At 64.7% G+C, this 23,897-nt stretch overlaps 8 protein-coding genes across 8 annotated transcripts; 4 read left to right on the forward strand and 4 right to left on the reverse strand.

The window, feature by feature from the left end:
* Positions 1 to 17: 17 nt before the first annotated feature.
* On the reverse strand, positions 18 to 1,092 carry EMIHUDRAFT_437907 (hypothetical protein). Its single transcript, XM_005762593.1, has 2 exons — positions 1,077 to 1,092; positions 18 to 1,002 (listed from the first exon to the last, which is right to left on the reverse strand). Exon 2 carries the CDS (start codon positions 996 to 998, stop codon positions 216 to 218), a length of 783 nt encoding a protein of 260 aa, XP_005762650.1. The 5' UTR covers positions 999 to 1,002; positions 1,077 to 1,092; the 3' UTR covers positions 18 to 215.
* A 433-nt stretch (positions 1,093 to 1,525) lies between these two features.
* EMIHUDRAFT_105292 (hypothetical protein) lies at positions 1,526 to 2,632 on the forward strand (the record flags this gene model as incomplete). The annotated part of the gene is made up of 1 exon (XM_005762594.1): positions 1,526 to 2,632. The coding sequence occupies one exon, from the start codon at positions 1,526 to 1,528 to the stop codon at positions 2,630 to 2,632; it is 1,107 nt and encodes a 368-aa protein (XP_005762651.1).
* Positions 2,633 to 6,883: 4,251 nt separating this feature from the next.
* Positions 6,884 to 11,685, reverse strand: NHA4 (Na+/H+ antiporter; the record flags this gene model as incomplete). Its single annotated transcript, XM_005762595.1, has 9 exons — positions 6,884 to 7,664; positions 9,156 to 9,285; positions 9,328 to 9,462; positions 9,541 to 9,796; positions 9,966 to 10,013; positions 10,087 to 10,197; positions 10,276 to 10,446; positions 10,846 to 10,968; positions 11,188 to 11,685. The coding sequence occupies 9 exons, from the start codon at positions 11,683 to 11,685 to the stop codon at positions 6,884 to 6,886; spliced, it is 2,253 nt and encodes a 750-aa protein (XP_005762652.1).
* Positions 11,686 to 11,997: 312 nt separating this feature from the next.
* Positions 11,998 to 13,499, forward strand: EMIHUDRAFT_215900 (hypothetical protein; the record flags this gene model as incomplete). Its single annotated transcript, XM_005762596.1, has 2 exons — positions 11,998 to 12,045; positions 12,231 to 13,499. The coding sequence occupies 2 exons, from the start codon at positions 11,998 to 12,000 to the stop codon at positions 13,497 to 13,499; spliced, it is 1,317 nt and encodes a 438-aa protein (XP_005762653.1).
* A 4,059-nt stretch (positions 13,500 to 17,558) lies between these two features.
* On the forward strand, positions 17,559 to 18,474 carry EMIHUDRAFT_358267 (hypothetical protein). Its single transcript, XM_005762597.1, has one exon. It carries the CDS (start codon positions 17,585 to 17,587, stop codon positions 18,257 to 18,259), a length of 675 nt encoding a protein of 224 aa, XP_005762654.1. The 5' UTR covers positions 17,559 to 17,584; the 3' UTR covers positions 18,260 to 18,474.
* Positions 18,475 to 18,493: 19 nt separating this feature from the next.
* Positions 18,494 to 19,270, reverse strand: EMIHUDRAFT_358269 (hypothetical protein). Its single transcript, XM_005762598.1, has one exon. The coding sequence runs from the start codon at positions 19,264 to 19,266 to the stop codon at positions 18,631 to 18,633; it is 636 nt and encodes a 211-aa protein (XP_005762655.1). The 5' UTR covers positions 19,267 to 19,270; the 3' UTR covers positions 18,494 to 18,630.
* Positions 19,271 to 20,718: 1,448 nt separating this feature from the next.
* On the forward strand, positions 20,719 to 21,517 carry EMIHUDRAFT_215904 (hypothetical protein; the record flags this gene model as incomplete). The annotated part of the gene is made up of 3 exons (XM_005762599.1): positions 20,719 to 20,724; positions 20,754 to 21,055; positions 21,505 to 21,517. 3 exons carry the CDS (start codon positions 20,719 to 20,721, stop codon positions 21,515 to 21,517), a joined length of 321 nt encoding a protein of 106 aa, XP_005762656.1.
* A 459-nt stretch (positions 21,518 to 21,976) lies between these two features.
* On the reverse strand, positions 21,977 to 23,055 carry EMIHUDRAFT_215905 (hypothetical protein; the record flags this gene model as incomplete). Its single annotated transcript, XM_005762600.1, has 3 exons — positions 21,977 to 22,039; positions 22,202 to 22,285; positions 22,435 to 23,055. The coding sequence occupies 3 exons, from the start codon at positions 23,053 to 23,055 to the stop codon at positions 21,977 to 21,979; spliced, it is 768 nt and encodes a 255-aa protein (XP_005762657.1).
* Positions 23,056 to 23,897: the final 842 nt, after the last annotated feature.

Consider the following 23,897-nt stretch of genomic DNA (forward strand, 5'->3'; position numbering starts at 1 on the left):
TACATGGGGTAGACGATGAATTTTACGTTCCAACACGGTAATGGGTAAAGAAAACACAAAAGCTAGACAGTAGACACGTACTCGAACACGGAACTGTAATGAACACCTGCGACCTGCATCCACGCGCAAAGCCACGCCGCGCTATTGATGTCTTCCTCTCCCAAGCACGAGGGGCCAGGGCGGCGGATCCAGCGGAGTGGAGGCGGCAGTCTTGCTCAGTTGCTGCTGCAATCAATGGGTGTCCACGCGTCGTCGACGCACTTGAGAACATTCGGAGCATCCGCTGCCTCGCGATCGAAGTCCATCATCTCACACCAGCTGCAGTCGGACAGGACCGAAAAGTCAACAGGACTGATCTGCAGCGCTGCCGTAGCCTCCAAAGTGTACGGCGTGCCGTCCTCCTTCAAGCAGTCGGCCGATTGCGTCTGGCCAAACGCGAAGTCGTGCGAAGCGCGCAACGTGCACTTCATCAAGTAGCCGCCCTTGTTGCCGCCGGAGGCTTGCTCGGGAGGGTCATCGGACGGGTGAGCGGCATACTGGTACGGGCAGACACCCACATCCTTCAAGTACTTGGAGAGGGTCTTGGCCGCCCCATTGACGCCTTGAAGATCCTGGAGGGGCGACCAAGAGTGGCCGCAAGCAGACGCTTCGAGCCGGCGTCCGTGGTCTGGAGCCTTGTCAAAGACACGATAGACTGGGCAGCCGCTAGGGTCGTTGCACTGGCCTACCGCAAAGTCGGAAAATCCGCCTCGACCAGCATTCTTGACGAGGTGATACTTGTCCTTGTCCGTGCAGATTTTCTGGTACTCCTCTGGGTGCGCGCCCGGGTTGGAATCCTCAAGCAGCCCCCAGGCGAGCTCCGGGATCTCGGGAAGTGGTATCGTGCCCTCAGGAGCGGTGCGCTTCTCGCCGCACACTGCAACCGCTTCAGGCGACACGGGAAGAGCCGTCGCGACGCCAGCGCCGACGGCGATCAGCATCAGCTTTGAGAAGATCATTGTCCTGACGGAGACACTCGCGGTGAGGCACGCGTTGGGAACGCGTGTCGGCGGTCAGTGCTCGGGGCTGGCACTCACGATGGATGTGCGATGCGAGACAGTCCTGCAAGGGCCTTTCGGCTTTCCTCCAGGACGCATCCCTACTTATCCATTTTCAGTGTATGTAGCTCTTTTAGGGTGTGATCCCCTCGCCGTCGCCCACCCTTGGGCGTCCGCCTCTTCCGATCTCTCTTCGCAGTCTCTCGCCGATTCTTTCTCGCTGCAACCTTCATTCATGCCACCTCGTGGTCGTCCCACTCTCGCTCGTCGTTCTTTCCCTTGTCACTTCTTCCTCTGTCGCGTCGCTCTCCTCTGCCTCGTTCTGCGACGCCGCCGCCACCTGCCGGTCCCTTGTTCTCGCGGCTTCTTGCCACTTTCGGTTTTTTTCTTGTATCGGGGTTGTTTCATAAGTCGAAAGCAAGCTCAGCACGTGGCAAGGAACGATCGAAACGCGTTACATCCTTGGCCGCCCGCAGACGCCTCCTCTGATGCCGACTCGCATCGGGGATCTCGATGACGAGGTGCTGCTTGAGATGATAGCGAAACCGCTGGCCGAGTCTGACATCGCTTCCGCTGTCGCCTTCAAACGATGCAGCAGACGCTTCAAGAATCTCGCCACCAAACCGGTCGCAGACGCTGTGAAAAGGACAAACGAGAACTGGCGGGCTGCGGCAGCCAGCATCGGCGGCCCAGGCGCTGCAAAGATCAGAGGCAAGCTCGGGCGCAACGAGGTGCTGAAAACACTCGACCTCTCCGGCAAGAAGATCGACGGCGAGGGCGCCGCTGCAATCGCTGGGGCGCTGCGGGGCAACGCGGTCTTGACCAGCCTAAACCTCCAGAGCAACTGCATCCGCGACGAGGGTGTGGCCGCGATCGCCGAGGCGCTGCAGGGCAACGGGGTGCTGACCGTCCTCACCATTGGCGGCAACAAGATCAGCGGCGAGGGCGCCACTGCGATCGCCGAGGCGCTGCGCGGCAACGGGGTGTTGACCAACCTCAACCTCGGCTGGAACAAGATCGGCGCCGAGGGCGCCACTGCGATCGCCGAGGCGCTACGAGGCAACGGGGTATTGACCTCCTTGGACGTGGGCTTCAACGGTCTCACCGAGGAGGTGGCCCTCGGCATCGTCCGCGTCGAGCGGCAGCGCAACAAGCTGACCTGGCTAGGCGTGGCTGACTGCAGCATCGGCCCGACTGGCGCCGCCGAGATCGCCGAGTACGTGTCGGGCAGCGAGGTATTGACCGAGTTGAAGCTCGGCGCGAACAAGATCCGCGACGAGGGCGCCAAGGCGCTGGCATCCGCTCTTCGCGTCAACGAGGTGCTGACCAACCTCTCGCTCTACGGGAATAGCATCCGCGCCGAGGGTGCCGAGGCGCTGGCCTCCGCTCTGCGCGTCAACGGGGTGCTGACCACCCTCAACCTCGTCGACAACAACATCGGCGACGAGGGCGCCGTTGCGCTGGCCTCCGCTCTTCGCGTCAACGGGGTGCTGACGACCCTCGACCTCCGCCTCAATCTTAGCATCGGCGACGAGGGGAAGAAAGCGATTCAGGATGCGGTCAGCGGGCGGGAAGGGTTCAAGCTAATGATGTGAGTGGGCTCTGGAGTCGGCGCAAGGAGGTGCATGAATGAAACTGGACTGTCTTGTAGCGCTTTTCGTGGGGATAGATTGATATGCGAACGCGGGAAAAAAATGTTTTTCTTTACTTAGAATGAAAATAAAAGTCGCATGTCCTTTTTACTTGGCCTTTATACGCTTTTCTCGCCGAGTACTGTCTATATTCTTTTTGCGTATTCTTTCCGTATTCTTGTCCAAAATAGGGTCTACGCACCCACCCGTACCCAGCTACCGCCGCCGCGTGCGACATACGTGGCGCCGCTGGCCATCCCGGCTGCTGCCGCCGCCCCTCTCGACGCCGCTCCCCTCGCCGCCGGTATCGACCGCGCCGCCGACGTTGGTCGCGCTGGACGGCAGCGCGTCCCCAGTCTCGCCGTCGCTCTTCTCGCCGTCGCTCGCCTCGCCGCTGGTATTAGGGGCCGCGCTGCCGGCGCCGAGCGTCACCTGCCTCCACGTCTCTTCCTCTAAGGAGAGGAGAGGCTCGGCGTCCGGGTAGCCGTCGTACTCGACCGTATCCACACGAGCCGGCCGCCCGAAAGCCTCCTCCCGCCACGTGATGGTGGCCGACCACCACCCCTGCTCGCCTAGGATCTCGACGTGCGTGCCTATCTATCTCGACGACAGCGTGCCCGGCCAGCCTCGCCGTCGCGTCCACGCGCAGCCGCTCCGCACCTCTTCCCAAATCACTGTGAGCGTCGTGATTTCTTGTTGGTTTTCAAAAATCCCAAATGACGTGTGAGTGTTAGAGTTATTTGGTATTGCTAAAAATCTCTCTCTCTAATCTCTCTCTCAGATCTCGGACCGGGGCAGAGGCGGGGGAGGAGGGAGCGATAGCGAGGGGGGAGGAGAGAGAGGGTGCGAACGTGCGAGGCACTCCGGGGCTGTGTGAAGAGATGTAGGACCTTCCTTAGGACAGCCTCTCACACGGCGTCTTGTTTCTTATCATAACCTGTCTGTGAACGGCGGCCGCACAATCGGCGGCCTCGGTCGAGCTGCCCATACAGACACAAGGTGCCCTTATTGCTGCAATGTGCGCCCGTGCCCCAAGAAATACCAGCACTGCACGGAGGAGCAAGCCCGCGCCCGGCTGCACGCCGTGCTGCGAAAGCGCCGCCCCGCCGCCCTAGCAAGTAGACGCACACGACGCAAACTGGCACAATCGGATGGCGGTCGCCTCCACGCCTTTGCCCGCGACGCCCGATGCGAGCGCGCGCAATGCTCGTCCATATTTCACGGTGCTGACGCTCGCCCGCCGTCGCCTTCCCGCTCACAGATCCAAAACAACTGAGCTTTCCTCGTCGCACAATGTCCCGTTGCATCGCAGCCTCCCATCCTATCTTCCAGCGTGTTGTCAACGGGGATCTCCCCCCTTATAGGCTCCCTTCCCAGCCCAAGCAGCCCAAGCCATCCATGGACTACGTGGCGAAGCAGCGCCAAGCCAACAAGCCGCCGCCGCAGGACGAGGATCCCCATCCCCCTGCCTAGCTTCCCCCCGCGCCCTCGACATCCCCCACCACGCACCTGTAGGCCAAACAGGGCGCCCCTCGGCCACAGCTCATGGGCCGTGACTGCTGGCCAAGGCACCGCAACGACAACTGTGCAGGCCTCGTTACTCACTGCCACTCTCACATCATCGGCGGCTGCCCGACTTGCTGCGACAGCTGTCTGCCGCCGATGGACGACGCCTCCTCCGACGCGACCACGGATGTGCTCGAGATGCTGCAAATCCGCCGCGCTGCAATGCCCTTTCGCTTCCAAGGAGGCAGCAGGGGGGGCGGGGGCATTCCCGGGTGGACTGTCGATCTCTTCACCTGGCTTAACTTCCTGTGGACGACTGATGTGTGCGTTCTGAGCAAGCCCGGCGATTGGCTTCCCCTGATGTTGTCCTACGGCTTTCCTCCCACGGGCGTGCCATATTACGCAGTCAGGCGCCCCAATGGCAATGCTCAGAAAGTGACGCTCATCGGCGAGCTCGGCGAGGGCACGGGCACACACTTCGAAGTGATCTCTGGCGGCTTGCTCATCAAGATGGCGTTCGAGCGATACGGCGCGAGGGACGAGTATCTACTCTTCCACCACGGCAGTCGAGCTGCTCGGCGCGAGGCGCGCAGCTTGGTGGAGGCATCGGGCTCGTACAGCCGAGGTACTCGTTGCTGCTTCGCCTGGTGCCAGTGCTGCTGCAGCCCCTGTTTGTTGTTCCGCGCCATCGGCGACAAAGCTCTCAACGCGCTCGCTGCTCGTGGCGCACACCCAGTAGCTCCCGAGTAGGACACCCGCGCGGCTTCGTCTTGCCTTTGTACGCCCGTCACGTGTCTTAGCGGGCCGAGCGCGTTGATGCGCACGCGGCGCCGGCAGAGCCAGCGGGCAGAGGACGGAGCGAAAAAGCACACGCAAGGCTGATCGCTCACTGTACGGCGGAGAGAGAGAGAGAGACGTACGGCGGTACAGCACGCTATGTCCGTATCTCGTAGAAAGTGTTACAATTCGGATCGGGATGGGTGGTGCCATAATTTTGAGAAGATATTGTTAAGTACCGTAGTATTAATCGGGAAGTATTTAAGAGGGACCACAGTTGTCCGTTGTTTGTCAGTTCACAGTTCCGGGTCCGCGGGGGGCGGGGCGGTACGTACCCCGCACGGTACGTACCTGCTAACCCCGGTACGTACCGGGGGTAGGTATGTACCGGGGTCATCGTAGGTACGTATCACCCTACCCAGTATGTACCGGGGGGGGGGGGGGGGGGCATAAGGCATAAGGGGAAACTGCCCACAGAAGGGGCGGGCACCGGGCGCGGTACGCGTACCAGCCAGGTGGCGAGGTGCATGACCAGTTATTGTCGGGCGGTACGTAATACCGGGGGGCGCTATGTACCGGGTATGAGGCGGTACGTACCGCCCCCGGTGCATACCGCCCCCTGATACGTACCGCCCCCGCCCCACCACAACCTCCGTCAGACCAGAGCAGAAAAGACGATGCTTGGACGTAGGGGGGGCTCCCCTAGAGGAAATCGATGCTTCTGAACGGTATAATTGGAACGTCACCGGAAGCCTGATTCGTTCTACAATCTTTCTACTCTACGGGGGTTCTCTTCTCAAATGAAGCCTGATTCGTTCTACAATCTTTCTACTCTACGGGGGTTCTCTTCTCAATGTTCACTTACGTGACAGAGAAGCCCCGACCCGATGCGTGACAATTATTTTGGTGTGCATCACAGGAGCAGCGCTCCCAGGCAAGGGGGCCCGGGCACCCCCCGTCAGTCAGCGCTCACTCACGGCGCATGAGTGAGGGCCCCCTGTACGTCGGCGTGACGGTCGAGGCGTACCGCGGCACCGGAACGAACCACGGCTGGTCGATCCCCGAGACGCTCTACAACGCGATCCGCAACGACGCGATCTCGTCCGGCCTCGGCGACCAGTTCCACACCGACAAGTTCGACGCCGAGCACCTCACGCCATGGGGCTACGAGCACGCGCTCGGCTCGGGGCGGCTCGCGGTGCTCGTCGCGCGCCACACCAAAATCCGGCCCGCGCCGCACGCGGACATCTACCGCGTCGCCTCCGGCGACACGCCCGCGCCCGCCAAGGGCAGCGAGTCGGCCAGTTAGGGGAGCTGGTGAAGATGAGCAGCATCGGAGAAGTGCTTTCGGACAGCGCAGACTTGAACGATGGATATCCACATCGGCTTTCGATCGTTTCTGGCGTCCGTGCTCGGCGGCGCAGTATGGCGGCGAGCGTTCCTGTGGTCTGCCGGCAGCTCCTCTGGCCCGCGCCGCACGCGGACATCTACCGCGTCGGCTCCGGCGACACGCCCGCGCCCGCCAAGGGAGTAGTGCGAAGTGGCGTTAGGCTACATTGCAAGGGCACATGTCACATCCACGCGTAAAACTTGCAACTGGGGTTATTTGCCTACCACTGTGTTGCCTGTTGCGGGTATGTTGCCGTAGCTGTACTGCTTAGCTCGCTTTCTCTTGCAAGTCTATAACATGAAAGAACCTGAGACAAATACAATATACCGTATAAGCGGACCCGGCTCCCCCCCCGACGGACGACATGACAGCAAGCAGGCGGGTGGCGACCCGCCTGCGGCGGTCAATATACAAACCCGGAATGTGTCAGGTGGGGATGCCATTGAGCGTTGTCCCCCGACGTTGCTTGCGACCGTGAAACAGACAAGGTACAGGAGAGGTCCGCCGGCGCGCGATCGCCGTCCCTAGAGGACTCGGAGGCCTCAGAGGCGCTGCTCCGCGTCAGACGCCTCGTGCACCGGCTCGAGTGACGACGCCTTGCGCAGCTTCGGGTGGTCGCTAAAGTAGCGGTCACCCGCGAGGAAGGCCTTGCGGAGCAGCATGGAGCGCTGCAGCGAAGAGGTGACCGCGAGGAGCAGGTCGTCCTGGTCCTGGTCCTCGACCAGCATGTCAATGTCGGAGAAGGCGACGCCCTTCTTTGGCGGCGGGCAGGCAGCCAACGTCTTGAAGTGGGGCAGTTGGCCCAGCGCGAGCGCGATGGCGCCCATGCAGATTGAGAGGAGCGAGCCCATCTTGGCCTCGCCCGCGAGCGCCTCGTCGGTGAAGGCCTCGCCCGAGATGAAGAGCGCCACCGTGAGGCCGACGGCCGCGATGATGCCAACCATCAGCAGGTCCGTCACGCGCATCGAGCCGGGCAGCCGCGCGACGCCGAAGCGGTGCGCGAGGTAGGCAAAGCCCGCGATGCCGATCACCTTGCCGAGCGCGAGCGCGAGCAGCACCGAGAAGGTCAGGCCGCCGACGCCGCCCTTGAGGTCGATGCCCGCGTTGGCGAGCGTGAAGAAGAACATGCCGAGGTCGACGGGCGCCTTGATGGCGTGCTCAAAGGCGTGCAGCGCGGCGTGGTGGCCATCGGCGGGCATGAAGGGGACGACAAAGGCGAGGGCGAGGGCGGGGTGCAGCCGCGCGTTGAGGAGGACGATCCACGAGAAGACGCCGCCGAGCGCCACGTAGACGTACCACTTTTGCACGCACGCAACCTTTTCCCTGATAAACCCACCCACCAAGCGCGGCAAGAAGCGGCTCGCACAGTCGACTTTCACGCCATCTTTGGCCTCCTCCGCATGGCCGAGGCGTACCGCACCGTGTTTATTCACCCCGGGTTCGTGCACTACTTGTGGATCCTGCTGCAAGTCGGCACCGCCGTGCGGCTGCTCGGTTTCTACGTCCTCCCCTTCTCCTCGGTCGACGGTGCGCGCGGCGACCTCTTCACCGAGCCGGTCAACTACACGCTGTGCATCATCCTCTCGGGCTACATCACCACGGGCTTCGTCTACATGCCCTTTCTCAACGTCGCGTCGCTCCTCTACTTCTGCTGCGCGCAGCCATACTACAAGTCGGCACTGAGTGCGCGGCTACGGCCGTACCTCGGTTCCGCGGGGGAGGAGGTGAACGAGGCCGAGGCGTGGCGCGACTCCTGGCGCGACAGCGTTGCGCGCAAGTCGGGCCACGGCTCGAAGGAGAAGGCATACTGAAGGGCCACGTGATGGGCGTGGCCGCCTTGCGGTGACGGCTCTCGCGGGTTGGCGGGCCCGGGCTTACCCACGTCTCGATGGAGGTTCTGAAGTGACCGTGGTGCCGTGTACGTGCATGTGCGCATCGTGTCGCTGCTCGTTGCATTCCGATACAATCTGTGCGTAGTGGTCTCTAGTGCATGGAGCATTCTATCCCTCCGTGTGTGCATGTGTATGTGCGTGCGTGCGTGCGTGCGCGGTGCGTGTAGTCGTCTGATATCGCAGGTGGTTCAAATTTATTCGTTTGTCTGTCCTCTGACCTGCGGAGATCAGCAGGAGGATGTCTCGACCCCGCGGATACAGAGATTAGGAGCAGCAGGGACCCGAGGGACCATGTGGAAGACGGCTAGTGCTAGTCCCCCATCGGGAGGACGACCCCGGCTAGTGTCGCCGACCACACCCGCACACCCCCACAAAGAACCCTGCACAAAGATCGCGCACGGGCGGGGACCTGTTCCTTTTCGTCGTACCCATCTGCCATCTCTTCACAGTAGGGAGGTGTCCGTTTTTATTTATTTATGCGGTGTGTTTTTCGGGTGGGACGCGCGCGCGTGCTACGCCCCGGCGGAGGTAAGTAAGGCAAGGTAAACTTCTCCGCACACACACGAGGTGGTGGGGCAAGGGGGGGCAACCCTCGCGCTGCCGTGCGTGTCCCGGGCGCCGGGGGTCTCCCGCCGGCGGATGCGATATACGTAAACTTTTCGCAGAATAGGAAAATGCTTTTGTGTGCGGCACACCGAGCCAGAGACACACCACTCCCTTCAGACAAAATCTCGAGACACGAGACGCCGCCGCGGCGCGCTCGCGTCGCATACCACGCGTCTCTTGCTCTTGGGCCTCTTGCTCGGACCTGCTCCTCGAGTCCTCCCACAAACACCGCTCGCACACAGTTTCGACTTGAGCCGCCTCTCACATGCGCATCTCCGCGCGCGGCTGGTAGCCTGGTACAGACGTCACGACTCACGTTGGCCTCGGGCAGGCGCTAGCGCAGTTGCGACACTGCTCCAGGTAGGCGCCGATGGCGCCAAAGTAGCCCTCGTGCCGGAAGAAGACCGCCTCGGTCGGCTCGGCGCCGACGGGCAGCAGCAAGTCGCCTGGAGGCACGCCGCAGGCACGAATCAGGGGGCGGGAGGAACTGGCTGGGGGGAGGGAGGGGCCTCGGGTCTCGCGTTTTCTGCGGCCCAGCTCGCCGTGCACGACGACGCGCGGCATGCGCTGCAGCGTGTAGACGATGGTGCGCATGGCGAGATCGTTGCCGCGCAGGAAGTTGCCTGCGCGTCGCGAAGCGGCAGGAGGGGAGGTGAGGCGGCGCGTCCCTCTCCACCGCCCGCTCCGCCCGCTCCACCGACCCCACCCCTGCGCCTCTCGACTCGTCCGCCGTCCCTCTGCCCCTCCCTCCCTGCCCCCTCTGCGCGCGCCGGTGAAGAAGACGCGCCGCAGCCCGTGCACCTGCGCGTTGAGGTGCGCGATCTGCGCCAGGTTCTGCGAGATCATCACGACGAGAGCCTTGCAGAGGTCGGCGTCGCTCGCCTTCGGCTCCGCCGACAGGGCGCGCGCGAAGAAGGAGGCGGTGAGGTCGCCCGGCAGCTGCAGCCCGGCGCGGTCCTGGAGCAGGAGCACACGCGCGCGTGAGGCTGAGCAGCGTCGTGCGCCGCACTCTTGCGCCTCGGGGGCATTCGAGAGCCACGAGCCTCTCGAGCGTGCTCGAGTGCATGGATGTGAGGTTCGGCATCTAGGGGCGGGAGTCCTCGCCCTCGCCGTAGATGTCGCGCACGAGCATGTCGACCTTCCGCGCGTCGCCGTCCTCCGCCATGTCCATCGCCTGCGGGCCAGGCGCGGGACAGCGTCGGGGGCGTGCGACGGCAGCAGCGCGTCGGCCCGCCTCAACCGCGGACTGGCGCCTCCTTGAAGGAGGCCGCCTTCGTGAGGCGGCGGCAGAGGCCGAGAAAGGTGCCGCCGCCGAGCGCAGTGCCGGAGACGCGCTCGAACTGCGACTCGGACGTGACCTGCGCGAGGGCGGGGCGGGCGTGGAGAGGTGGAGGTCGGGAGTGTGGGTGGGGCCGGCGGCTCGCGCGTGGCGGCACCTTTAGGATGGAGCAGCCGGTGCCGACGTTGCAGAGGAGGAAGGGGAAGAAGTTGATGCCCGAGAGGTCGCGCTGCACCCGCACCACGCCGCGGGCGGCGGCCCGCTCCGAAGAGGTGCGAGGCTCCTTGTCGTGCGTCCGCAGCGGGACCGAGCGGCGGGTGACGGCAGCCTGGCCGGCGGACGGCGGACGCGCTGTGAGCGGGCAGGCGGGGAGACGGGGGCGGCGGATGGCGGCGGGGCGACGCGCGCACGCCTCGACGAGAGGGTCCCGGACCGCCGCCGGGTCGGGCACCCGCTCAAAGGTGTAGCACTCGTCCGCCACCATCGAGGTCATGCAGCAGATGCCTGCGCAGCCAGCATGGAGAGGCGCGAGGTGAGGCGAGGTGAGGCGGGTGTTGACCAAGCCAGGCCCCGCGGGCCCTCTCCCTCTCCCTCTCCCTCTCCCTCTCCCTCTCCCTCTCCCTCTCCCTCTCCCTCTCCCTCTCCCTCTCGCACTGCGAGGACGACGGTGCCCGAGAGGAATGGGACGGTCTCAGGTGTCTCGGAGGTGTCTCTCGCCGAGGACGACAGTGCCCAGCTCCGAGCACGCCGTCAGCTCGCAGCCGAGGCTCTCCTCGATGACGCCCTTGAACTTGTGCGCGCCGCCGCCCGTCGCGTACATCGTGGTGAAGCCAGCCTCCAGGTTGTTTGCCTGCGCCGCACAGCGAGCGCGGGTAAGCGAGAGGCGGCGAGCGAGATCGAGAGAGGCGGCGCAGGCTTCTCGAGCGCCGCACGACAGCCTCCGGGAGGCAGGCGTGTCTGATAGTGAGGCACCGCCAGCGGCTGCGAGCACCGCAGCGAAGCCTCGCTGCGCTCTCCCCGGCAGTCGCGCTCTCTCCCAAGGCCCGCCTCTCCTCTGCTGTGGGCGCACTGTGCCGCCCTCTGTGCCGCGCGCCTTCATCAGCTCTACGGCGTTGCGAACGTGGCCCGTCTCGAAGCGCACAAAGTGCATCCGCCCGCCCAGCTCCGGCATCGAGACGGCGAGCGCCTCGTCGCGCACCCCAGAGTTCCCGTACGTGTTTGAGTTTTTCTGCGCCGCGGCAGCGGAGGGTCGGGCGCGCCGAGCGGGCGCGTGGGCTGCTGGGCGCGGGCGGGTGCTGGTGCGCACGATAAAGTCCAGAAAGGGCGTCTTCACTCCATCCTTCTCCAGAAACGTTAGCTTCGCCAGCGAGCCGCCGATGTCGAGCCCAATCCGCAGCTCGAGGCCCGAGTGCGGCTTCATGTACGTCTCGCGGAGACGCTCGCTCAGCCGGTCGGGGTCGAGCCGGCGTCGTCTCCACCGCGTCCACTGCAGCAGGAAGAGGGATAGCAGTACCGTCGGCGCGACAACTAGCGAGGCCGTCACCGACGAGTTGTTCGTGTCCATCATCGCGGCGAAACGCTGGCGCGGTGGAGCGCCCAGCGCCCGGGGATAGACGGGAGCGCGACCGGGAACCTGGCTGGGATCGGGCAAAAGAATTTCTTTGGGGGAGCACGAGCACGGCTTAAGTCGCGGAGTCGACTTGCCGCACAAGTTGTCGTCACACAAGAACACAACGCGGGACAACGGACCACGGAGCACGGGCTCGCAATGTAATCCTCCTACGCAGCACACTCGTCTAACCCTGCCATAGCTCTTGCTTTGTCTTCACAGTAGGGTGATAAGAGACGCCGCAGAGGATTTCTCGTTTTTTGCCCTGTAATGGCGGTGCCGCCCGAGCTGATCGAGCTGCCCGAGGATGCCCTGCGCGTTATCCTCTGCGCCTGACCCGCCTCGGCGCTGGGCTCTCTAGCCGCCTGCTGCCATGCGATGGAGATCATCATCACGTCCAGTTCCGCACTGTGGTAGACGAGGCTGCAGCAGGACTTTGACGTCCCGCCCACCACGCCGTCATCATCGACAGGCTCGACGCCACCCGCCCGGTGCGGTATAAGGCCCTCTCCCAGTCGGAGATCGTCGATCTCCAAGTCGTCGGCTTCCTGACGGACGGCGGCCTCGACTCGGGTTCGGAGCCAGGTGGTGGTGCCGTCTCTTCCGTCCCTGCCGTCAAGGAGAAGGAGGTTGAGATGTTTCGCCTGCCAGAGGGGAACCCGTCCTGGGCGGGGAACGCCTTTGAGCCGGACGAACGATGCTACTCATCCGACGTCGCGCCCGACCAGGGCGCGGCGGCCAACGTCCTACTCATCGGTCGCGTCGCCTGCGGCGTGTCGGCGGAGCTCGCCGTTGCTCGTGCAGCGACGGCGGCGCGGCGTGCGTTCCTGCTAGCGCGCATGTCGAGCATCCCCGGGCTGCTGCCCCAGAGTGAGGACTTCGGTGGGGTCGCCTCGATGGATGCCGCCACTGTCGACAATTGCTTCATGCAGCTCCTCGGCCACCCCAACGGCGTCGAGCTGCTGCTCCTCGACCTCGACGGCGCGGAGCGCGCCGCCGCCTCGCGACAGCTTCGGCAGTACGCCGAGAGCACGCCAGACTGGAATGACGGCCTTCGCGAGGACCTCATCGCTACGCGCCAGCAGGGCTCCGTGCTCGTGGTCGACCGTGCGACGTGGCAAGCGGCCCAAGCCGACAACCCCTTGGACGGCGGCGCATCACGTGACAGCCCCGAGTCCCTAGGCATGGCGGTGGCGCCCACCGAGGTCGCGCTCGCAAGCAGCACGACGCTCGACGACCCGCTCCTGTGCAGCCTTCGCCGGCCCTGGAGCACCCTCGCGGTCGTCACCAGGCACTGCTTGCGCCGCGCTCTGCACTGCTCCTGCCCGGCGCAAGTTGGCTTCGTCCTCGGCTGCCGCGCGCGACTCCGCCCTTCGGCGCTGTACTCGGAGCGGATGCTTGCTCTCAATGACTGCCTCTCGTTGGACGTCTTCCCCGAGTCAGCGCAGGAGGCGGCCGCCGCTGGCTCGAGTCTGCCCGTGATCCGCGACGTGATCACGACCGACGAGGCTGTCATCTGTGAGTTTGAGCGGAATATCAACGACACCGAGGGGGGGGCGTTTCCGATTATCTGGTTCCGCTTCACTTCCACGCTCGCCGCGGCGGCCGCCAGGAAGGCGGCGACGCCCGGATGGCGCGAGCAAGGCGCCTTTGAGTACCGACTGCAGCAGCCGCGGTGCACCAGCTTCCTGCTCGTCAAGATCGTGGCCCCCGAGAACCGAATGGAGGCGATGGGCGACGAACACATGCAGCCCAACATCGACCTGCAGTAGGCGCGCGCGGGATCGACCTGGAGCAACTTCAGCCACGCCCTCTCGATGAAGGAGGCAGCGAGACGGCAGGCTAGGGCAGGCACCAACCATGGTACGACTGTAGGTGGCAGCAGGTCTAGCGGGTCTACTCGTAGCGCTGCAGCCTCGCTGCACGAGCGCTGAAAGCTGGAAGCCCAACGCAAAAAAGGACAACGTGCGATCGATCGATGCTGAGTGAGGTTCTGATGAGGTTCAGCGTTCACTACAGCTGTACATAGGTTGATATCCACTGTGGTACAGCCTCCCCTCAGCCATCTTTAGCCGAATCCAGATCCACTTACCCTCGAACGGGAAGGCAAGCGCGCGGCGCCGGCGGCTGTGTCGGGAGAGGGAAAAGTCCTGCTAAGTTCGACGACGGCGAGCGAGAGCGAGTTAGTCCCACCGCAAGACCGACAAGCCGCGGGGTCGGCATGAGATGGTCGTGGTTCACGAACCCTCTCGCCTCAGGCAATGATTCCCTCATGGGTCGGTTCACGCTGGCACTCGCTGCGGCCCCGCTGGGCGCGTCGCTCATTGCCATCTGCCTGTCCCAGGCCTGCGTGTGGAGGCAGCGGCGGATCCACGCAGACGAGCGCTTAGGCACTCAGCTCGACGAGCTGCAGTCCCGCCTGAGAGAAGCGCTGGCGGTAGATCGCGCCGTCCGGCTGCGCACCACCGCCATCAGCCTCAGTCTTTCATGGGCATGCCTGTGCCTGAGCTCCTCCAGCCTCGAGAGCCGGCCTACCGACCACACCACGTACAATGCCACACATTGGGATTATAAACGGACGCTCGTCGACTACATAAACCACCCTGAAGACCGGTACAGTCCTAAGCAAAAGAAGCGAATTCAGAGCTTCTCTCATGCGCTCGGAGAATCGCTTCGAAAGGCTGGTTTGACTACGCCTCTGTTTAACAGTTTATGGAGTCCACACCCTCCGGCTCCGCCGTCGGAGCCGCCGCCGCCGTCGGAGCCGCCTCATACACCACGGCAACCTCCGTCGCCGCAGCCGCCGCCGCCACCGCCGCCGCCAACACCGTTCCCGCCGCCAGACCGCGACTGGGAGGTACATCGCGGCGAATCGTGCCCCGGCAAGGTCCTAGGCGACGAAATGCCGCAATTAGCCGTAAAGCCAGCATGCATTGCCGACCCGAGATGCTTGTCAATCGTGTGTACAGCCGATTCGATGAACTTCTGCTCACTTCGCGACTCGAATGACTTGGTCGGGTACCTTCCCGAGGATTGCTTCATCTTCAAACCGAGGCGAAAGCGTGCCCCACTGGTCGACTATCGGACGCCAATCTCACCACCACTGCCACCGCCCTCACCGCCCCTACCACACCCACCGACCCCACCGCCGTCCCTGCCGTCACTACCGCCGCCATCCTACGCCCTATTGACCGACTTTCGGACACCACCGCCGCCACCGTTACCGTTCCAACGGAAGCACTGGTCTTCGTCAGTTGGACATGGGATATCTTACTACGGCGACTATGGTCTACACTGGCTGTACCTAGCCAGCGGCGGGAGTGAGAATGCACATGCATATATCCAGGCGTACGCACCCGGAGATGGCGTTTCGACCGAGTTCGTTGTCTATCACCAACTCCGACCGCTGGGCAAATATGACTACGGTCGTGGGCTCGGTGGCTTGCTAACGCACTGCGAGGTCCGCTTTACCGTAGCACAGTCCACCTGCCGCCAGTGGGCCACGGAGCGGCCCCTGATTGCAAACTTTGTCGGCCCGGCGGGGGTGGCGTGGATGCCTCCCCGGCTGCTGGCATGCCTCCTCGGAGCCGGGGGGCCCTTCTTTCTGTTGCTTGCCCTCCGGCCTATCGACACCGCCTTTGTGCGGACCCACCTGCGGGCCTGGAGCCGAGATGGCCCGCAAGATCACCCGAGGCTGTTCAAGATAGGTGCGAATCAGCTGCCTCCTCGTGTGTGCCGTGCTTGGCGCTTGGCCGCATCCATCGCCACCACGAGCGGGCATGCGACCCGATCAGCACGCGGACTCCGCTGTAGGCGTCGCCGTGTTTGGCCTCCTAATATCGCAGCACTTCGCCCTCATTCCCCTCTTCCAGCTGGGCCGCCACCATGGAATGCCGTCACAGAAGCTGCGGGCGGTCTTCGCGTACGCATGGGCCTCGCTCGCTTACGGGCCTCCGCTCTGGGCGGCGTACCACTTTGCGGCGGCACTCAGCCTCCCGCCTCGCCGCGCGATCAACGTCGCGTGGACGACCTTCGCCACCTGCTTGCGGTGGTCGTCGCGCATCACGCTGGGCTACCTCGGTTTCGATTTTGCCATTTTGTGGGTCGACCGCGGCGCCGTCCCGCCCGACCTGTCCCCCTACGTCACGATGGCTGTCATCCACGCCCGCGCCCTCACCCGCGTCGTCGGTGCCGACCTGCTCGCACGTGTCCTCACCCCCTCTGTCCGCGGGCGCCTCTTCCGCGCGGTCGGAGGGTTTGGCCAACCCGCCAGCTCCCGTGGGCTCGCCGCCATCGCTGCGCTGGTGACGCCCGCGTTGAACGGCTGGAGCGCACGACGATGGTGCTCGGCGCTGCGTCGGACTGGCCGAGGAAGCGTCGAGGCGAACGTGCTTGCGGCCGCTGGCCGGTTTCGCGGCCTCCCGTGGTCTGCACTCGAAGCTCACCACCTCAGCTCGTCGCTCGGCTCCGCCGAGCTGAGCGCGGCAGCAGCGCCTGTCGAGCTCGGCGGTATCGACGCGTTCATCAGCCACTCGTGGAGCGACGATGGCGACGCCAAGTTCATGGCGCTGTCTCGCTGGGCGGCTGAGTTCGAGCAGCACGCGGGGAGAGAGCCCGTCTTGTGGCTGGATAAGGCGTGCATCGATCAGGACGACATTGACGCGTCCCTGCTGGGCTTGCCAATCTATGTCTCGGGGTGCACACGTTTGCTCGTGCTGGACGGGCCCACGTACTCAACGCGGTTGTGGTGCATCATGGAGATATTTTGCTTTGTCGTCCTCGGCGGCTCGCAGAACGACATCGAGGTGCTGCCACTTGGGGCGCCGACGCCAGGGCGCAAGGTGCCGGCGGCGTCCCTCGCGCCCGGAGCGCCTCCGCCTCCTTTGTCCTCTTCTCCTCCGCCCCCTGCACGACGCAGACCATCCACGGCGCCGACTAAGACGCGGGGCGCGTCGAGATTCGCCACACCGCCGCCTGGCCACACCCACCGAGGGGCGAGCGAGGTGGCGCGCAACTTTTGCGCGCGGCGCGCTCTCTGCTACCACGCCCGAGACCGCGAGCGGCTGCTGGGCGCGATCGAAGCGGCGTACGGCGACACAGAGCCGTTCGATGCAGCGGTGCGCAGCCTGCTAGACTCGAGCGCTCACGAGCCGAGCAGCGCCCGCATCGGCGACAGCGGGGGAGGGGGCCAAGCCGGTGCGAGTGGCAGCAGTGGGGACGGTTGGAGAGGCCAGCGACGGTGGACCTCCTCCATCGCGCGCTACTCCTCCCTCGGCACGCACGTCACGACTCCGCGCGGCGTGTCGAGACGGCTGGCGCCGGAGGGCGTCGGCGCGTCCTGCTCGCGAGTGGTCGCGTCGACTTGCTCGACCTCCGACTCGATTTCGCAACGCAATAGCCCCAAGGGACGACGTACGATCAGCGTCAGAGTCGTTGAGATGCATTAAGCCCCCCCCCCCCCCTGATAAAACGACAAAATCCGCGCGGAACACTCTAGCCTAGCATGCTAGCATCGGGAGGACGACCCCCCGGCTAGTCGCCGACCACACCTACAAAGAACCCTGCACAAAGATCGCACGGGCGGGGACCTGCAGTAGAGGTCCGTTTTTATTTATGGGGAGGGGCGCCTCAAATACCTCCGAATCGTCCGGGAAAGCGCGGAAGGAGTTGACCGAAAACAGAGCGCAGCTGAAGCCGCGCGCGTCTCGCGCCGCACACAATGAGCTTCCAGAAGCTGCTTCCATGGATCGGCATCCTCAAAACACAGAGCTTTGCGAGGGCTGCTTTGAGCGCGCCCGTCACTGCCGGGCCGCGAATTCTCTTTCCGGGGTCACAGCCATCAAGGGAAATCCGCACCATGTCCCGCCAGCCTCGCCGCGCGGCGCAGGCGGCACAGGAGCGGATGCAGCAGCCATACTTCGACCCGGCCGCCCGCGGCAGCGACGAGGAGGAGAGCGATGAAGACGGGATGTCGGCCAGCGGCGAAGAGGAGGAGGAGCCCGCGGCGCCGGCGCAACCGCTGTCAGCCTACGAGGAGGAGCGGCTACGCAACATCGCCAGCAACCAGGCGGAACTCGTGCGGCTCGGTCTCGCGCCGCCCAGTACGGCGCCGCGGCCAAAGCGCAGGCCGGCCGCGGCGGCGGGCTCCTCCAGTGGCGGGGCGGCGGCGCTGAGAGCGGCAACCGCTGCGTCCTCCAGCGGCGGCGTCCGCCGCGGCGGCGACGACGACTACAACGATGGAAGCAGTGCCTCCTTGTCCGACGACGAGGGAGACGACGCCTCGCGCGCCACCGCTCCCGGAGGCGCCTCCTCCGTCGACCCAGCGGCCGACGCGGGCCAGCTGTTCAGGCTCCTGGTGGGCGAGGGCGGCCTGCTGCAGCTTGACAAGCTCGCGAGCGTCACTGCCGACCTGAACCTCGACTTCTCGCAAGAGGACCTGCAACACATGATCTCTCTTTTTGACAGCAACGGCCAGGGCGCGCTCGGCCTGGACGACTTCACGGCGATCGTGCGCGCAGCTGCCACCGCCTGAGTGCGGCCTACGTGCGGCCGGCCGCTGGTAAGGAGGCCGGCCGCTGAAGGTGTGTACAGCGTCATGCATTGTACCCTACCTGTTCGAGAGTAGTGTGAGTCGCCCGACGCCGCCCCCTAGATGCCGTATGGCGCGCGCACACTCATCGGCCCATCATCCCCGCGCCCAGCGCGCGTCATGTGCGATGTGTGCTGTATGCGTATGGCTGGCTAGGTAAGATACGAAAAAAAGCTGCAGAAAGCTGCGCGGCCATGAGAGCGCGCCGTGACTGGCGACAGGTGAGTGAGAGTCAGTCGGTGCACGCGCGTGCCGCGCGAGAGGAGCGCCGAGGGCCGGGCGCCCTCGTAAAGCAAAAAAGCCTCTCTCAGGACTCAGCTGGAGGTGCAGGATATCTTGTAGAACTTTGAGAAGCCGGGCTCGTTCTCGAGGATGAAGCACAGGTGAGCATCAAACGTGCCAGAGGCGCCGTTTGGCTCGCACTTGATCTTGACGACCGTCGGCTCGCCGCCTCGGCGTTGCATGCGGCCCTCGAGCGGCGACGACTCGTCGGTCGAGATTGAGAAGGATGAGTGCGAGTCGGCGGTGAGGCCGAAGAAGTAGTCCTCGAACGTGTTCATCATCGGGGGGACATCTATAACGATCTCAGCGTCGTCCATTGAGTTGCACGCAATCTCGAAGTCCTTGTCGGTAGCTGACATTTCCATCTTGTCGAGGTTCCACTCGGGGTCCTTGAGCACGAGCTTGGCCGCCTTCTCCACCGGAAGCGACGGTCCCGCCTGGCCCGCTGCCGCCGTCACCTGCTCGAGCGTCAAGCCGCCCTCTGCAATGCCCCTGACCATTCCGCCCTCGTCGTCAAAGCCTGTGCCGGCGTCCCGTGTCGCGAACGGGTCGGACTGCATTTTCACGCTGCGAGAGTGGCGTGTCTGCACGACAGCACCGCGTAGTAGCGGGGATGCGAGAAGAGCTGAGCCAGAAGCTGCAAGACACGTTAGCCACGCCGCCACCATCGGAAGAGAAGAGATCTCTCCCTCTCTCTCTCTCTCCAGCCGGCAGCGACTGGGTTCCAACTTTTTCCGGGGTATGGTATGGTTTTCTTGCGACAAAAATGCGCGAGCGGCCATCTTTACTTCTCCCCGCCTCCCTCCCTGCGAACGCGCACCGCCAGGGTCAGGGCTCTCTAGCCCGCAGCCCGATCCTGAGCGTCTGGCCGCCGGCGTGCGCTTCTTTTAGCTCACCGCGGCCCTACGTACGTTGCGTTTTTTCTCACACCACACGTGCCCCTTGAGACTTGACATCCGTTCTTGAAAAAGTGGGTGTAGGGTGAGTGGGTGGGTGAGTGGGAGCGCTGGCTGCGAGCGACAGCCCGATCGCCCTGAGTTCCGCCAGGACCGCCCTCTCGCCTGCCGCCGCGGCCACTTGATCCATCTCGGCCTCTCGGATCGCCTTCTCCCGTTGTTTTGCCCTATCTGCTGCCGGCACGAACGTGAGGTTCCACCACCACCACACCCGCGCGCCGCCAGCCTCAAGTCTGTCCAGGGCATCGAGCGCCTCGGCGTGGCGTTGTGCAGCCCGTTGCATGTATACGCACGCGTCAGAGAGGCTCTGCACACACTGCTCGTACCGGCCGCCCAGGCGATTGACTTCCAGTGAGCGGTGAAATGCGGCCTCCGACTGCTTGCGATGTAGCTCGTAGTACCCGACGGCGTCCCCGGCCGGAGTAAAGAGGGCCCGCTCCCATATCAGCTTCAGCTGATTCGACGCTCGCATGCGTCCTCCCACGTCTGCCGCGCCACGTCTGCAGCTGCCTGTGTCCTGCGTACCGTGGCCACCCTCGCCTTCCCGTTCTCGCGCGCAGCACACAGGTCCCGGTACGCTGCCCGCTCCTCTGCTCGTGCCGCTTCCACAGTTGTCCACGTGGGAGCGGCGGCGGGCTCGGGCGGCGACGGCGGTGCCGACGGCGGTGGCCCCTCGTCGCCCGCCGGACCTCGGAGGCATTGGCCTCCCGAGGGCCCTTCTGCACTTCCGCGCACACCTGCGCACGTGGATATATTTTTGTTTCTCTTCTTCGACTTCAACACAACACAACGCTGCCAGCAATGCCCCGCACCGCGGAGACGAAGAAGCGCGATCGCAAGGACGACGAGGAGGTCGAGGAGGAGGAGGAGGAGGTCGAGGAGGAGGAGGAGGGGGAGGGCGAGGACGACGGCGGCGACCCCGACCACGAGGATGAGGACGACGACGACGAGGAGTCGGACGGAGACGAGTATGTGGACGAGTCCACCGGCCGGAAGGCAAAGAAGGCCAAGACTTCCAAGAAGAAGAAGGACGCCGAGGAGGATGACGACGACGATGACGACGACGATGACGACGACGACGAGGACGAGGACGATGCGGTCCCGGGCGATGACGGGGAGGCGAGCACCGCCCTGCGTGCATATCTCTCACCTCACACCATGTCCATGTGTGTCTCACGCGCCGCGTCGCGTCGCCGGAGGAGGATGAGGAGGGCGACGAGGACGGCGCGGACGAGGACGACGAGCTGCCGGCGGCGGAGATGAAGAAGATGAAGAAGCGCAATGTCACGCTGACGCTCGAGCGCATCGACGGCAGCCTGGGGATCGCGGTCGCGGGCAACCAGGTGACCGCGGTGCACAAGAACGGGGCGGGCGAGGCGGCGGGGCTCGAGATTGGCGACTTGATCACGGAGGTCAACGGCAAGGACACCCACCTCGACACCTTCGGCAGCCTCCTCCCCAAGGACAAGACCAAGCCGATCAAGCTGCGCGTCGTGCGCCTGTTTGAGGCGCGCCTCCTCCTCCCTCCCCGCCCTACCCCTCCTCTCTCCCGCCCGCCTGGCCGAGCGGTCCGCATCACCGCACCCCAGCCCCCCACCTCTCTCCCCCTCTCGAGCAGATTGACCCCGAGGCGGAGGCGGAGGCAAAGGCTGAGCGCGCCGCCAAGAAGGCGGAGCGGGAGGCGGCGCGTGCGGCGGCCGCGGAGGAGGAGGGCGAGGCGGCGGAGGTGGAGGCGGAGGACGACGACGCGCCGCCGCAGGCGGAGACGACCGTGGAGGAGGTGGCGGCAGGGAGCTGAAGGGCTCACGCGCAACGGCTTGCATGCTATTTGGGACCTCTCCGCTCGCCGCACTGTCTCGCGCGCAGCATGCTGCAGATAGGCGGGAAAATCGGAACGCTCAGCGTGCTGCGCGCACGGGCCATGCGATGCAGTATTCCACGCCGGGGCAGGGACGCACTGTAAATTAACGCGGATAAACGGAACTATATAACGAGTTGCGCGACGTGATGAGACTATGTCTGTATGAGTATGACCGATGCCGCGATGGCGGAGAGACGAGAGTGGACGGTAGCAGCAGAGGCGGCCAGGAGCGAGATCGTGTCTGTAAGTTTGTGTGCCCCTGGCGACTAAAATGATACCAGTTACCACGGTACGCCTACGAGAGAAGGTGGGGGGGCCTAAAGGGCGCAGCCGCGCGCAGCAGCCGCAGTGCCGACCCCGCAATCTCCACAACACCGCCAACACGGTGACAACACGCGCACCCAACATTGCCCGGGCCGCCGCGCGCGCTGAGGAGGCGGGCGAAGCGGTGGGCAGGCGGGGCTGCGAGCGGCCACAGGCAGGCGCCGCGCCCGAGCTACGATCCGACTAGAGAGCCCGACCGCGCAAGTAACACAGAGGGCGGTGTCGCCGCCGAGCGTGTCACTGCTGCTTGCACTCCTGCTGCCCCTCCGCCGGCGCGCCCCTGCCCTGCCCCCGCTTGATCTTTGAGGTGTCGACGTGGTCATCGTCGTCCTCCGACTCCTCGTCCTCCTCGTCCGACTCGTCCTCCTCCTCGTCCGACTCGAAGTCGTCCTCCTCGCCCTCCTCCTCGTCGTCGTCGTAGTCCTCGTCCGGGTCGATGGCGGCGCCGGTGAACCACGCTACCGCGCGCGGGATGATCTTGTCCTTGATGGCGCACCCCATGTCGTAGTCGTTTTCGAGCTGCTCGTGCAGCTGCTCCGCCTCCTCCTGCGGACGGCACCGCCACGAGGTGGACGCGGCGTGGGTCGGGAGGGCGGGGGGGGGGGGGGGGGGCGTGTCTGCCACGCGTGCGCCTTTTGGATCTCCTCAGAGAGCATCATGTGGTTCCGCAAGCAGGTCAGCCAGAAGTCGGGCACGCCGTCGCCGCCGACGGCCTCGGCGCGCGACTTGAAGAGCGGCGCCTTCTTTTGCTCGCACTCCATCCGCAGAGCCGCGAGCTTCGCGTCGAAGTCGCGCTGCACCGCGTCGCTCTCCTCCTGAAGCTTCTCCAGCGCCTCGACCCGCCCGCGCACCGCCGCAGGAAGGCCCGCCAACGTCGCGTCGCGCCGCTGCGCCGCGCTCAAGTCGCGCTGAGCCTTATCCTTCTGCAAGGCGTCGCTCGCCTCGAGAGCAACGGCGTCGCCAGCAATCGGCGTGCCCGCCGCCGACGAAAAGTTGAAGGCGAACGGGTCGGCGCGCGCCGACGCTTCCTGCGGCGCGCTGAAAGCGAAGGCGGGAGAGCCGGCGCTGCCGCCGCTCGGCGGCGCTTCGAACTTGAAGGTGCCGCCGGACGCGCCGCCCGAGGGGGGCGACGCGGCGAATTTGAAGCTGCCGCTGGGCGCGGCCGCCTCGCCGCCGCTGCCCGAGGAGAGCTCCTCGTACGCCTGCACGAGCGCATCCTTCGTGACGCGCTTCAGCACGGCGGTCGGCTGGCCAACCAGCTTCCGCTGGTCCAGCCAGGCGTTCTCCGCGTTCGACTGCAGATGTTCCAGCAGCATTCTCTTGCTGACGGCATCAGACTTGGCCTCCGCGACGGTCCACTTGGCCATGGTCTCTGCGGGGCGGAGCAGACGGGGTGTGAGTGAGACCGCTGCCCGCACTGGCGAGGCTTCAGACGGCTTGTCTCAGTATTGATCGGATGGAGCGGCCAGGGCTATGATGCTGGGCGCCAGTGTGGGACCTATGAAGACGTCGTGTGTCCGGGCGTGCAGAAAGAATTTTACCAACGGCCGGGTACGGGACACCCGGTGTTGTGAAAATCCCCGTCAGCAGTCCTCCTCCGGGAATGTACGTAAGAGCTACATACACTGAAAATCCTGCTCGTGCAGGTGGGGACCTTGTTCTCGTCCCATCCCTCGTTTGGCGTGTCTGTTTTCTTTCTTCTACCCGGTGTTGTGCAGCAGGTGCGAACTGGCGCGTGCTAGCACTATCACAACATTGTTCGGCTGCGGCCTTACCACCAAGATCGGGAGGCGGCCAGGGCTCATAGACTCGGTCGAGAGACCCCAGATTGGCATCCATGCCTCTCTGGACAGGGTGGCCCGCCACAACGACCCCTGGAATTGCGACTCGCCGCTTTCCTCCCGCTGTGATTCTGTGTGAGCTCTGTGTCTTGATTTGCCAACAATATACCTACAACACCAAAAGAAGTTTCACCAGCGAAACGGAATCCAGACGCGACCTTGCCACAGCCACAGCACGCCGTCGCAAGCAAGCATGCCGAAAGCACGCGATGCGAAAGCGGCCTCCACGCAGCTCGTCACCAGAATCGGCTGCGCAGTGACCCGGTGCTGTCTGCCTGACTCAGGCGCAATCTGCCGATGCGAGATTGTGTGTGGGC

This window comes from Emiliania huxleyi (genome assembly GCF_000372725.1).
Source record: "Emiliania huxleyi CCMP1516 unplaced genomic scaffold EMIHUscaffold_67, whole genome shotgun sequence".
Taxonomy (NCBI): domain Eukaryota; phylum Haptophyta; order Isochrysidales; family Noelaerhabdaceae; genus Emiliania; species Emiliania huxleyi.